At 38.4% G+C, this 13,903-nt stretch overlaps 1 protein-coding gene across 1 annotated transcript in view; it reads left to right on the top strand.

The window, feature by feature from the left end:
• Positions 1-678: 678 nt before the first annotated feature.
• The window catches only part of jam3b (junctional adhesion molecule 3b), a 59,494-nt gene continuing 46,269 nt past the window's right edge, over positions 679-13,903 (top strand). The window contains exon 1 of the mRNA XM_067971023.1: positions 679-749. Coding sequence (XP_067827124.1) covers positions 707-749 — 43 coding nt within the window. The 5' untranslated portion in view covers positions 679-706. The remainder of the gene's footprint in view (positions 750-13,903) is intronic.

The following is a 13,903-nucleotide window of genomic DNA, read 5'->3' as shown; positions in this document are numbered from 1 at the left end:
AAATCCTGGAACTCCCTACCTAACAGCACTATGGGAGAACATTCACCACACGGACTGCAGCGATTCAAGAAGGCGTCTCATCACCACCTTCTCAAAGGCAATTAGGGATGGGCAATAAATGCTGGCCTCGCCAGCGACGCCCACATCCCATGAACGAATAAAAAAAGATTAGGATTAATACAATTTATAATGAATTTTCATCAGCAGCAAAACAAACATGTAAAACCTGAAACTGTGATGCTACCTCCTCGCCTTGTCCTGGTCCAAGCCTTGGACTTGCAAAAAAGTAGCTACTCTGCTTCCTGCCAACCTTTACATACCTTGACTGGAGAGGGAGCACACGATGTCTGCCAGTACGCTTGAGGCTTTCCGCAACAGGTGGGCACCGCAGGGACTGGAATGCATAGTTGATGAGGATAACTGTATTCTGATTTAATTTGCATGATTGGGTGTTTATTATTTGTGTCAAAAAAAATTATGGTGACACTTTCAGTTTTTCGGGGTTCATGACACTGGGACAACCCGGTGTTATTCTACGGGTTGGCTCAAAGGCACTTACATACCTTGTTGAAGGAAAGCATCCAGCAGCCTCCATCCTCCCCTGCCCCCCGTTGCTATGGTGCCGTACCGCTGGGTAACTGCATCCTCCCCATCAAATTGTGGTCTTTACGCAGGCGCACTCAGTCCGCGAACGACTGTTTTCAAGATGGCGTCGTGCCTCTTTGGGCTTTTCATCCTCTTGGCGGAGAGTAAGTAACAGGCACTGAACAAATCTGAGAAGATTTTTTTTAAAAAAATTCACAATGTGAATGCACGTGTGCAGGTTTACTTGAAAACTGTGTTTGAGTGTAATTAGTCTTGTTATCCGCCCCCCCCCCCCCATTTTCTGTGTTTTTCACTCCCTCGAGCGTGCTGAATTTCAAACGGTTCTGCTGAGCGAGATGGATTTCTCCGCCCGCCTCACCGCTGTTAGTTTGCGCCTCAACAGGTTTTCTTGGGGTTTCCTTCTATTTCTTGGCTTAAAATATATTTAAGCGCATCAATTTTTTCATTGTTAGAGTAAAAGTGAACCGAGAAACAGCTTTCATATACATACATATATATATATATAATATATAAACTCTTGCGCTTTGATGTGGGAGTGAGGAGAAAATGGAAAGTTCTGGAACTTCATTTATACTCAATTCGCCGTTTATTTTTTTTGTCAAAATTGTACTTTTAATCTAATAATTAATGTGTAGGCGCTTTATTTTCGGAGTAAACACGAACTGGACGTTTTCCATCGCGAATGTCGCTAGTTGCTAAGTTGTCTGATTCAAATACACCTTTAGTTCTTTGTTAAGAAACTAACTTATTCCCCTGGAGTGGGTCATTAACTTTTATTAATATTGGTATTGTTAGATGTCAGACCTCGCATTGGCCGTCTCTTGCTGCGGGATCAATTTCCCACTTGATGCAATCAATCCTCGCAGATGTGCTCCGTACAGTTTCAGCATACGTGGTAGTGAAGTTTGCCTCGGCCACTTTTAACCTTTTAGAATAACAGTGACTTTTGTTTCGGACCACGTTAATAAAACTGATTAGTAAAATGCAATATGTTGGCATTTTCCGCGGCTTTTAATTGTTTTACCAGTCATTCTGGATTGTTTGGGGTTGTGGGACACTGGCCAAAATCGCATTCCTTTGACAAATGGTTGATGTAAGATATTGTGTAATTACTGTTATTGCTGATATAAGAATATGTCCGTCGACTTGAATTCGCCATGAGTGAATGAACTATTATTAAATGTAGTACAATATGAAAAACTATTTGATTAAGTAATGTAACTAATAAGATGTGTATCACATTAGATTGCCTTGGCTCCAGATGGGGGAAAAAGGTTAAACCTCACTACAGAGTGAAATGGTGTTTTTCTCTTTTTAAAAAAATGAAATAGCCATTGTACAGTGTGAATATTTTTGTAGAGGTGTATGGAGTTTATAGCACAATTCTAAAATCAACCTTTTGAATGTGCTGGGGGATTTTTATGGCTGTGATGGTCAGTTGCATTGTCTAATGAGATTATTTCTACAAACAATTATCCACTTTTTACTGTAATTTACCAGTAACATTAAGGGTGCCTTTACAGTGCAACTACTGGTCCAAGTTTGAGTTCTAACCGGGCAGAACAGTGTTTACATTGCCTGACTGCTTCCTGTCTGTCTGGAACAGCAGGCTTGACTCGGAGAGAGCTATGCAAATATCTGGATATGGACATGGGCAGAGCTCTCAACAGTTTTTAAAAAAATTAATTCCTCAAGAGAAGGGGATCCCTGCTATCTACACATTTAAATTGAGCTTAAGTGGTTTTGCAAAGTGCCCATATAGGGTGCAACCTGACCATACACTGCACTGGATTTAGACTCTATAGTGTCAAACCAAAATGGTGTGAGACTACACCGTCCAGGGAGCCCACACCCTTCCTTTGACTATCCTTTACTCTATCTGTTTAGAAAAAGACTTCCCTTTTAAGTTACTTGCTAATCTTTTCTCATACACTCTTTGCCCCTCTTATTTCCTTTTTCAGTTCTCCTGTACTTTCTGTATTCTGCTTGATTCTCTACTGTATTATGAACCTGACATTTATTATAAGCCCCCTTTTCTGTTTCATTTTAATCTCCATTTCTTTAGTCATCCAGGGAGCTTCAGCTTTGGATGCCCTTCCTTTCCACTTCATGGGAATGTGTATAGTCTGTACTCAGTACCCTGCAGAATAAATTTCTGCTTTTCTTTTCTTTTGTATTTGCTTTTAATTCTATTGATGTGCCTATTACTGCTTACATAGAAATATAGATCCATTTTATGTTTTTTTTAATTTGACATCTTGTATTTGAGTAGTAACATTAATGTTGGTTTACTGAGTGATGTTTCTCTATCCTGCTACTTGTATTTCAAAACGAATACAGAACATGACTGAGCAATGCGAACTACCACTGTTTGGGGCATTGCAGACAATTTTTCTGTCTTTGTAGGCTGTGCCATGTTTCGTGGAGTTGTTTACTCCTACGGTGGCTGGTGACGTTTCGATAGGTGAGGCACAGCTATACGTGCCAACTAAGCCAGCAAGCTACCGTGGCAACAGGCCCTTCCTGTGGACTCCCACTACTGACCTCTTAAAAGGAGGAAGGGAAAAGGAAAACTTCTGAGCAGCTTGGGGGCTGCACCCCACCCATAACTCTTATCACAGTTGCAGAAAATGAATGGCATTCCATGTTAGTGATTGTAAACAATGAATGGAGAAGAGAGGGAAGGGGAACAGTGCAATGATAGCTCAGCCTCTGCACCCTCCAATGTGGAGCTAGGACGTGAGCAGCATGCCCCACCTGGAATGCGTCACATTTACACTTTATACACTGGTGACTCTTACTTGTAGATGAGGTTGTTGGGTGGGTGAGATTGTCCTTGGGTGTGTCGATGGTGCTGCTGCTGATCGTAAGCCATGGATCTGCTCGGGGCATGCAAACCCATGCAATTGCACGGCCCGAATGCCTCCCCACTACGGTGTGCGTGCAAAATTCTAGCTTGAGACCGTGCTTCACGCCTCTGGTTCACTCTCTTAGAATGAACAAAATATTTCATATGGTGACTGTGAGTTCAGGCACTCTTAGTTGTATGAAATACTAATTTTTAGGAGTCTTTGGCACTTGTAAAATAACATTAGTCATACATTTTAAAATGAGCTCTGCTGTGGTTATTCATATAAATGCTCCAGTTTTATCAGAATCCACTCTTAGAATAATTGAAGTAATTCTGTGGATCATATAAATAACTTTCCTAAGTGAACAACATTGCCAATGTTAAATTGCCCAACAGCTAAGATTAGCCAATTGGAAATCTAAAATTCCAGAATGAAATTAGTTGAAAGTTTTTAAAGATGAGGATTCAAACAAAAAGCATAGGATTGAAAGTAGAACTTTCTAGAATCTACCTCAGCATGTACTGTATTAATTAATGGAAAAGGAAAGCTGCAGGCGAGGGATGGTGCATTCTGACCAAAGTACTCACTTAACTATCTAAAAAGTGAATATCTGCATTATTTATTTTGTATTTCTGTACCAAAGAACAAAACATCCATCCCAAAAATTGTCTCAATATTAACCAATTTAAATAAGTGAGTTTGCTTAAATTCATATCGTATTGCAATATCCAAAAGTGTTAATTTGAGATGGTTTCTGCATTTTACACCCTGGGTATCATATGGTGCCTAAAGTTGAAAACGTTTTCTATTTTGGGAGGGGGAGAACCAGGAAGGAATGGAGTTATACATTCAATAACTGCTACTTTGCTGTTTGATTTCATCACTCTATACATAGACTTCTTTGTGACAGAAAACATTCTATCTTCACAATGGGGGATGGAGGGAAATAGTGCACAGCTTCAATATTTTACCAAAGCTTGTTATATAGCTTCTTCTGAGTTCGCTCTGAACAAGTAGTCTTTGTTCGTAGTACAAGGCAGCGATCATGCTGCTAATTCCTCAACAAACCAGTTTTTTGTTTTGATCAATAACGGCCTGTAAGAAAGCACTGAACACAGAACTAGATGAGTACACCATCCACCTACTTTCAGACTTGGACGATAAAAATTCACTGTGATTGAACCAAACACTGCCTCATTTCATTAGCCAGTTTCCCCAAAAATATGAATCATCAGTTTTGGATGCCAACATATCACAAGGCTGCTTAAACTTGGAAGATTTTTTTTTAGTTACATCTAGAATATATCATGCACAATATGTAACATATATGATAATAGTTAAATATACAATTTAATGCCCAGTATAAACTTGCATTGCAGCTTGCAAAGTAGAACTTTCCAGAATCTATCTCAGGGCATGTAGTGTATTAATTGATGTAATTCATGGAAAAGGAAAGCTGCAGGTGAGAGATGATGCATTAACAGTTATTGAATGTATAACTCCATTCCTTCCTGGTTCTCCCCCTCCCAAAATAGAAAAAGTTTTCAACTTTAGGCAGGGTGTATATGATACCCAGGGTGTGAAATGCAGAAACCATCTCAAATTAACGCTTTTGGATATTGTAATACGATATGCAATTTAAGCAAACTCGCTTATTTAAAGTGGTTAATATTGAGACAATTTTTGGGATGAACATTTTGTTCTTTGGTACAGAAATACAAAATAAAAAATGCAGATATTTACTTTTTAGATAGTTAAGTGAGTACTTTGGTCAGAATGCACCATCTTTCACCTGCAGCTTTCTTTTTCCATTAATTACATCAATTAATACAGTGCATGCCCTGAGGTAGATTCTGGAAAGTTCTACTTTGCAAGCTGCAATGCAAGTTTATACTGGGCATTAATTGTATATTTAACTATTATCATATCCAATTTCTCCATCCCCTCCTGAGGGATTGCCTAACCAATATTCTTGTAACCTTTTCATGGCTGTTAAAGAAATGTTAGAACCTTTCCAGAGAGAGGACTAGTATTTGTCTCTTTCAAACTTGGACTTTATGGAGGACTAAGAGTTATTGAGGGGGAAAAAAGAAGTGTTAGGTATCAAAGAGGAAGCCCGGCTTCTTGGAGGCAGCTTTAACAATGTAGGAGCTCTACTTGAGATCAGAGGCTGTAAGGCCTTGATTGTCAATAAATGAACTAAAGCTGGAACCATCAAAATTAAGATTTGAAAATTTTTTAATTAAACTGGAAAGACATGGATGAGATTGAGGTGTAGTGATTGTGAATCCACTGAGGATCCGTGATTTAAATTAAATTGATATTGAGTGTAAGCATCAGCAAAAGATTGGATAATGTTGAATGATCACTGGAGGTTGTCATTAATGAGGAATTGAGTAGGAGAAACTGTAGCGGTCTTGGAAATTCTAGTATTGTTTTTTAAAAAAAAAGTAGTGATTTACTTGGCTTTGGTGGAGTGATGCTAACTTGTTTAGCAGTGAACCAGATCCTGCCAAAAGCACAGACTCAAAGACTAGATGCTTTTGGAACACATTGTCCATTGAGCATATTCATTTTCATCTGGCAACTAACACAGAAGTTATCAGTGTGCAGTTACAGGACTATTAATGTGGACATGGCAGGTATTCGATATGGCTTAATATCAATGTTCTGAGAAGGTAATGGAGTGGGATCTCAGCTGGGACAAGACCACATAGCAGGCCAAAATGGCGATGGTATTATATAAGAGTAATTTCCAGAAGGGTCCAATATTGACTGAAGATTGTAGCTAAGAGAGGGTTATTTATGTGTTCATGTTTATAAAGGCCCATTACCAATCATCTACACCTGCTGCACGTGCACTCAAGAAGCCTCGTCCCACAAGGGTCAGCAAAAAGGCTGTTCTGCAAAATGTCACGTGCCCATGAGTTTCTTTAAAATTTTCTGATCATGAGCTTGCCAGAAATTGGGGATATAGTGTTGCTTCACTTTGTGTTTCTGTTGCCTGCTATCCTCTTCCAGAGACTAGCAGGTAATGTGCTTCAAACCTATACCACACCACTTGTAAACTGCTGGGTGTGCAATTGTGGTATGAATCCGTCCAACTGAAAAGATCCCCGTGTTGGGAATTCTCTGGTCTGTGCTAAAATGACGCACCACTTGGGCAATTATGAATACAAACCTGCAGCTTTTCAAAGCCTGGAAATTTTGACCCTTGGAGTTGCCTTGACAAATAAGTGTTTTGGTTCAGTTCCAAAGATTGTTATTTTGTATTTGGCATTTGGAATAAATTTTGAGCTGGGGTTTCATCTAATAAACTCCCAAATCATATATATATGTACCCTTCACTTGAGCCATTCACATAAATGAAATACACCTAGAATTATTCTTAGTTTGCTTCCAAACTAAAATATACAGTAATTTGATAAGATTACTTTTAAAACAACTCCCATTATATTCAGTGTAAGTTTCTTTTGACCTTGTTTGTCATACAATTCAGCTGCAACAGGAAGATACAAATACATCCCAGCAGTTCCTGTGTAGGGTATATCCTGCCTTTGTAAGGAGTACAATGGTGAGTCTATCTCAGCCAAAAATGTGTTAATTCATGATTGACATATAAAGTCTGAGTCTACATTTTAGGATGTAAAATTGTGTAATGCTGAAGCTGTAGTCCCTTTACTTTGCATTTTCCTGATGCAACTCCTCCTGCCCAGCTTGTAAAAAATCAAGCTTGCTGAGTGTGACTGGACAGATGGGAATTTTTTTTTTCAGACCTCTGCTGGTCAAATTCACTGGCATAAAATTTATTGTGATTTGCAGCTGTGAAAAATGGTAAACTAGCTATCTGCAAGTTGCACAACTCCATGAATGTTAGTAAATGTGCTTAATTGAGTATCAACACTTCATAGATTTACAAATGTTATCTTTTTCATAATTTTATTAAAGAAGCAACTAAGGGGAACAATGACATTAGTTCAAAACAAAAATTGCACAAGCTGTAATGTGTGTATCTATTGGGAATGGAAATGAGCTTGTAATACAGGTGAAATGAATTCAGCCCATTTCTTACTGAATTTCTGGAGACATTGGCAAGTGGTACACCTATGAAGCTATTCGTAAAGAGTCAATCCAAGACAGGAAATGAACTGGTATGTTTCTATCCATAGAGTATTGAAAAGAATCAATGGGATTTAATAGTTTGAATTATGTTTAATTTATAGAAAGGAAAGAAGCATAAAATTGAATAGCTGTTTCATATTGACAATACAGAATATTTCAATTCCAACAAGCATTTTGAAAAGTTTCTTGGAACATTTAATAAATGTTCACTCATTCAGAATGTCAAACTTTGCCGTATTATTGAAGTGACAGTTGCTGCAGCTGTGATCTGGTCTCTGATAAGTTCAGTTCTTATGAAGAATGAGAATTGTACATGCTAAAATTCTAAATTTAGCTGTCTTTGTGTGGTTACATCAGTGCCTAATGCCAAGAATGAAGTGGTATTGGCATCATTCAGTAAAAAGATGTTAGAATATCACTTAATGTATTTTTTTAAAAGTTCCATCTCAGTTATGCATACCAATATCTGTAATTTCATTGACATGTCTATTGTCTATCACAAAACTTTAGTTGTGATGTCATACTCCGTATTTCCTGAACATTTGCTTTTTCTTTGGTGTTAAATGTTAAAAGTGAAAAGTCATTTTGTTAGCCTATGATGCAAAATTTGGTTGAAGAGTGGACGTCCTCATAGTTTGACTCTGCTCATCACTCATGGCTGTACACTCCTAGGGGTGGTATATTGTAGCCCTGTTTAGTACGTTGCAGAGAAAAATTCATCTTTTTCTGAATTCAGTAAGATCCCAAGCTTATTGAGCAGAAAAATGGATTAGGGTGACCTACTTCATGAAAGTATCCAAACTCTACTACATCAGAGAGATGTGCCTGGACATCAAGATCATGAATGGAAGAAATGTAATTTGTAGTCTTTAGTTGAAATAAAGGAGTTATTTTTAATTAGTACTGCAGAATTGGGTCAGCAATTCACATGGGGCTTTGTGAAAACTGAGACTCAAGATGTGTGTGATCTGGGAAGTGTACATGCTAGAAGCAAGTAGTAAAGATTGGGGTCCAATTGTGACACATGTCTTGTTGATCAGGAAGTGAGAAGGAAAGTTTCATGAACCTGGAGAGTGCAGAAATTCACAGTACAGATAAATGTGAGGGGATTATTGAGGGTGAATGTCTAGTGCTGGACTAGATAGGTGAGTCATCATAGGTCAGTGAAATAGAAGGGATAGACTGGACTTGATAGGCGAGTTATCCCAGCTCAATGAAGTGGATGGGCTAGTAGAAAGGCTAGTACTGCACTCGTTAAGTAAGCACCATAGGTCATTGAAGTGAAGGATGGTCATAGGGGAGGTACGAAGATCCATTTTAGCAGGGCCGGGGTCACCAATTTAAGGAGACATTGTTGAGAAGAATAAAGAAAATGGGGACAAGGAGTACTGAAGAAAACAGGATGAGAGTCGGTGGTGATACTTCAGAGGTTTAATGGCAGGAAGAAATCATTTAGTGGCAGTCAAGTTTTGTGGTGACATGCCAGTATCCTTAACATTGGGGAATGTAGAGCAGTGGTTCCCCCAGCCTGCATCTGATGTTTGTTTATTTCTGAGTATACTCATCTCCTTTACCAGTGTAAGCAAATGGCTGGTAAAATGGTGTCACAATAAGGATGCAAGTTAGCAAAATGTGATGTATGATTGTTTCACAACCCATTGCACCTGAAAATCATAAGATCGAGCTCTCAGCTCAACTTGGTAACGGTAAGTGACCCTGAGAGCATATAGGGAATGGAGGTTGTGGCACCTTGGTGATAGCTACCACAACATTTAAGTTCAATATGACCTGAGATTCAACGCTACCAAGGACCAAAATCCAGATATATAATTTAAGAAAGGCCAATTTCACGGGCATGAAGGAAGATCTAACACAAGTTAATTGGGGAAATGTTTGGTAAAACAGTAATTGAGAACAAATTTAACTTCAGATGAATATTGAGCATGCAAGATAAATACATAATGTGCAGACTAAAAACAAAATCATGTCCCTAAATAGATTAACAGGACAATCTAAAATGAGAAATAAAAATGAAGTTTACAGTACCTATAGGGAGAAAGTTGAATGGATTCATTGGAAAGAATACAGGAAACTTCAGAAACATGTAAGAAGGCTAGTCAGAGGACAGAAGCGGAACCTGAAAGTGAACAAAGCATTCTCTCAATAAAAAAGCATATCGGGGAAGAGGTTAGAACCTTACATTTAACTAATAGGAGTGAAATTGAGGGGAAACAGAATATTTAACACACTTAGGACTACTTCCTTGAAGATTATAGTAACACATTATCCAATGACTGAGATAATCAAAGTAAAGTTACTTTGACATCCGCATGCTAGAGATTCTGTACGGCCATAAAGAGCTCCAAAGAAACACATTCCTACGGCCAGATGGTATTTATCTGGGGTTACTATGATTTGTGAACTGCTAACAGTCATCGCTAGGAAGCCAATAAATGCTGGATGGGTCCTGCTGGATTGGAAACAAACTAACATAATCAGCTTTTTTGAATATAAATACTGACTACATTAGTCTTGCATTGATAATTAGTAAAATAATGGAATGAATCATCAAGAGCAAACTTTAGGATTATCAGTGCAATAATCTATTAAAAGCAGACACTGATTTCAGAAGGGTAATATCCACCCTGATGTTTGAGGCTGTGACATCCCAAGTGAACTGTAGGAAATCATATGACTTGAGAGGGCATGTTTTCCTTTTCAGTACCCGAGCATAAGATTTTGGCAAAGTGGAAGTGCTAATAACAATTTCAGACAAAAGCTGGTTATGATTTTCTATCCATTATTAATGGCTGGAAAATAGAGAGCAGCTTGTGCCTGAATTTGTGATGAATACTTGTGCTCCGCCAAACTTTTACGCCCAGGCGTTAAGAGCAAAATAAGCTCCCATTTACCTAGATATCCTGGAAGTCTTTGATAAAGTTCCTTATGAAAGGCTGCGACAGAAGTTGAAAACCAAAATCTGGAAGTGGCTGGAAGAAAGGAAGCAGTGGGCACTTATTAATGCAGGGATAGGGTGGAGGCAAGTATTAAGTGGAGTGCCTGAGAGATTAGTGATAACTTTTCATTTCTAATCTATATAAATGACTTGGATTCAGAAGCTTGATGCTGATTGAATCCTGGTGATGGAAGTGAGTCCCACTACAGAATACCATAGGTAGGAATGCCTGTTTTTGCAAGAATTCCTGCATCATTTCCATTATTCCAGGATTTGGGTAGGAGTCACACTGAAGGGAGAGGAGCCTGATTTTTGTCAGAAAACACGGACTGGGCGCCCAAAACTCCTGACTGTTACTGTGAAACACTGGCGGTTATCATTTATGTTGACCTCAACTCACAATCCCCATTCATGAAGTTACTGAGGAGGAGATTCTCAATTTAAAAATTGGCTCCCATTTTTTTTTACAGCATTACTTAGAGAAACAATGAGGAAGGATTGAGGGATACCAGTAAGTATTTAGATATACATGTAATGCAATTCACTACCAGCGGATGCAATTTGTACTGATCAGGTAAGACAGACAAACCTCATCTGCCCAAACCAACTGCATTAACATATGTAGAAAATTCACTGGTTTATTTAGGCACAATTATTAGCGTGCCTAGATAATGTGGTCATGCACGGCACACAGTTTAATTGATCCGGTCGCCTTAATTCCTGATTCTCTAAGCCCACCCAGCTCCCAGATTTTCCAGAAGCAGTATGATTAAATTCACAATTTTTTCGGGAGGTGGGGAGGAGAGGAGTTCTTTGTATTAGATAAGTCGCAGAACTAGATGTTTAAACCTTCCATTTCTAATCCTCCCCAATCTCCCCTCACTGATTTATGCAGTTACAGTGGCATTTGAACATAGTGGACAATCAGGTCTGCACTGATAAGTCCACTGAGTGGCTTGCACTACATCTCCCATTATAACATGTAGAATTTTTAAAGTTATGAGTACACTTTCCTTTAATGTCGAGCTTCAACTTTAACCAGGATGTTTACAGTCACAAATTAATTTAAATATCTCACCAATGAAGTATTTAGTTCCCACAGCAGCATAAAACTTAAACTAGCAGCAAAAATGCAAGTTGAGAGCATTAAAGAATACAATCTAGCCTCCAAAGGAAGACAGATGATTTTGAATATCTCATCACCAGAGGTTTGGTATGAAATAAACATTTGACTGAGCACTAAAATAAATACTGCAACAGAATTTGATTTGCCCTAAATGCACTGGATAAATTAGTAAATGTAAATTATATGTAATTATTGAACATTATCTTTGCTCCTGCTGCTTTCAGCGTGCACTTAAAATCTTCACGTGCATTCCAGATATAAAGATTATCATGGATTATAGACTTGTAGCTGTTCTGTCGCAAATCTGGAAGGTTGCCAAATGTAACCATAACACTCAAAGTAGAATGGTAGTTTCCGGGTAAGCAATTTTGCTGCCAAAATCATTAGCAGTTTGGTATAACACAATCATACTCATCATTTAGTTATGTTGTGAAATAAAATAGTCCTAAAATATATATTAGCTGCTTCAGGGAGGCCAGAATCAAACAAACTCTTGCTTTTCTAAGTAGACACTGATTATTGATACAGAATGTAGATTGCAAAATCTGAACTTGAATAAAATTGTTATATTGAAGGTTCATACCAATTCATCAAAAGATGTCTGCTTAATGAAACCTTACTGGTTTAATCTATACTGCAATATTTGCCAAATTGAATGCTTTCAGTGCGTGAATCATGGTTTTAAATGGGAAGACTTTAATTGTTAAATTCCAATAGTTTATATGTAAACATAGTTCTGTTAAATTTTGCAAACCATATGTTATATGGAAATCCAGTTGGTAATATCATCTGGAAGCTGCATTCTCTTGCAATACATTCGGAAAAGGTTGGCATTATTAGGGAATGTTGCATGTAGTTTTGCAGTATAACTTTACACAGAGGGACCCCCACTCCCAATTGCTCAGCAGGTTGTGGCAGTAATTGAGTATGCCATATAGACTAAGTTCTTGGCTTAATTACCACTCTGTGGAAGCTAGCATCAAGTTGCTCAAACGTAGGGGCTCTATAAATTGACCTCAATGCCTCCGTAATAGGGAAGGGAAAGTGGTACAGCGTCCTGCTTCTGATTCCTATCCTTTGACCCTCACTGGACATGCATGTGTGATGATTGTATGATGATGACATTGGGCTTGGCTGTGATTTTTTCCACCTCCTGGGTAAATTGGCTTGCCAGCACTCATTGTTTAAACTCAAACATGAAAGACCAATTGGGTGAAATACAAGAGTGGTGCCAATAGACTCGTACCCTAGCAAGGAATTATTGCTTTCTGGGAGGAGGAAATGTTGGGGGGAGAAAAAGGAGAAGAAAAAATTTCCAGTGTAAATTTTTATAAAGAGACTTAATATATATTTAAATATCCATCAAAGTTTCAAATACATACTAAATTCCAACATGTCAGACTTTTTCCAGGCTGTATTGTTTAAGTTTGACCTCACTGCAGTTAACCTTTCCTTTCCCCCTTTCCCTCTTTTTCCTGCAGACACCACCCCCCCCCCCCCAAATCGAGGGGGGGAAAAAAATCTGAAGTAGCTTGTCAAGTTAAAATATTTGGATTTTGATGCCGAGTCAACTAGTTACTGAGAATAGGGCTCTTGTGCTAAATATTGCAATTTTTTAATCTCAAGTTTTTAACACAATTCAGGAAAAAAACCATGAAAGTGACTGTACAGAGTATGTTATTGGCCAGTTTCCTACACATTTTGTACTGATCTATAGTATTTTTGGCTTTGCACGTTGTAGCGTGAGATAACTCTGAAGCTGGTTCATTTGAACTTATACCATCTTGTAATGCTATCTTATATCAAGTTGAAAACAGCTGATACGGGTTCTAAGAAAGAGAGAACTTGCATTAAATAGAACCTTTCACATCCTCGGGATGCATTGTAACCAACAAATTTATTTTTGAAGTGTAATCACCATTATTGGATAGGTAGATGTGGCAGCCAATTTGCATACATCAAGGTCCCACAAAGAGCAATGAGATGAATGATTCGTTAATCAGTTTTTGGTCATGTTGATTGAGGGATAAATGTTGGCCAGGACACTGGGATAACTCCGCTGCCCTTCAAATAGTGCACTGGGATCTTTTACGTCCACCTGAGCAAGCAGATGGGCCCTCAGTTTAAAGTTTATTCTAAAATACAGCACCTCCGACAATGTATTACTTCCTCAGTACTGCACTGAGGTGTCAACCTAGATTGTGTTCAGCTCCTGCAGTGGGGCTTGAACCCACAACCTGT

The sequence above is a fragment of the Heptranchias perlo genome, chromosome 33 (assembly GCF_035084215.1).
Source record: "Heptranchias perlo isolate sHepPer1 chromosome 33, sHepPer1.hap1, whole genome shotgun sequence".
Taxonomy (NCBI): Eukaryota; Metazoa; Chordata; class Chondrichthyes; order Hexanchiformes; family Hexanchidae; genus Heptranchias; species Heptranchias perlo.
Note: the sequence above shows the minus strand (reverse complement) of the source record. Positions and strands in the feature narration are given on the sequence as shown.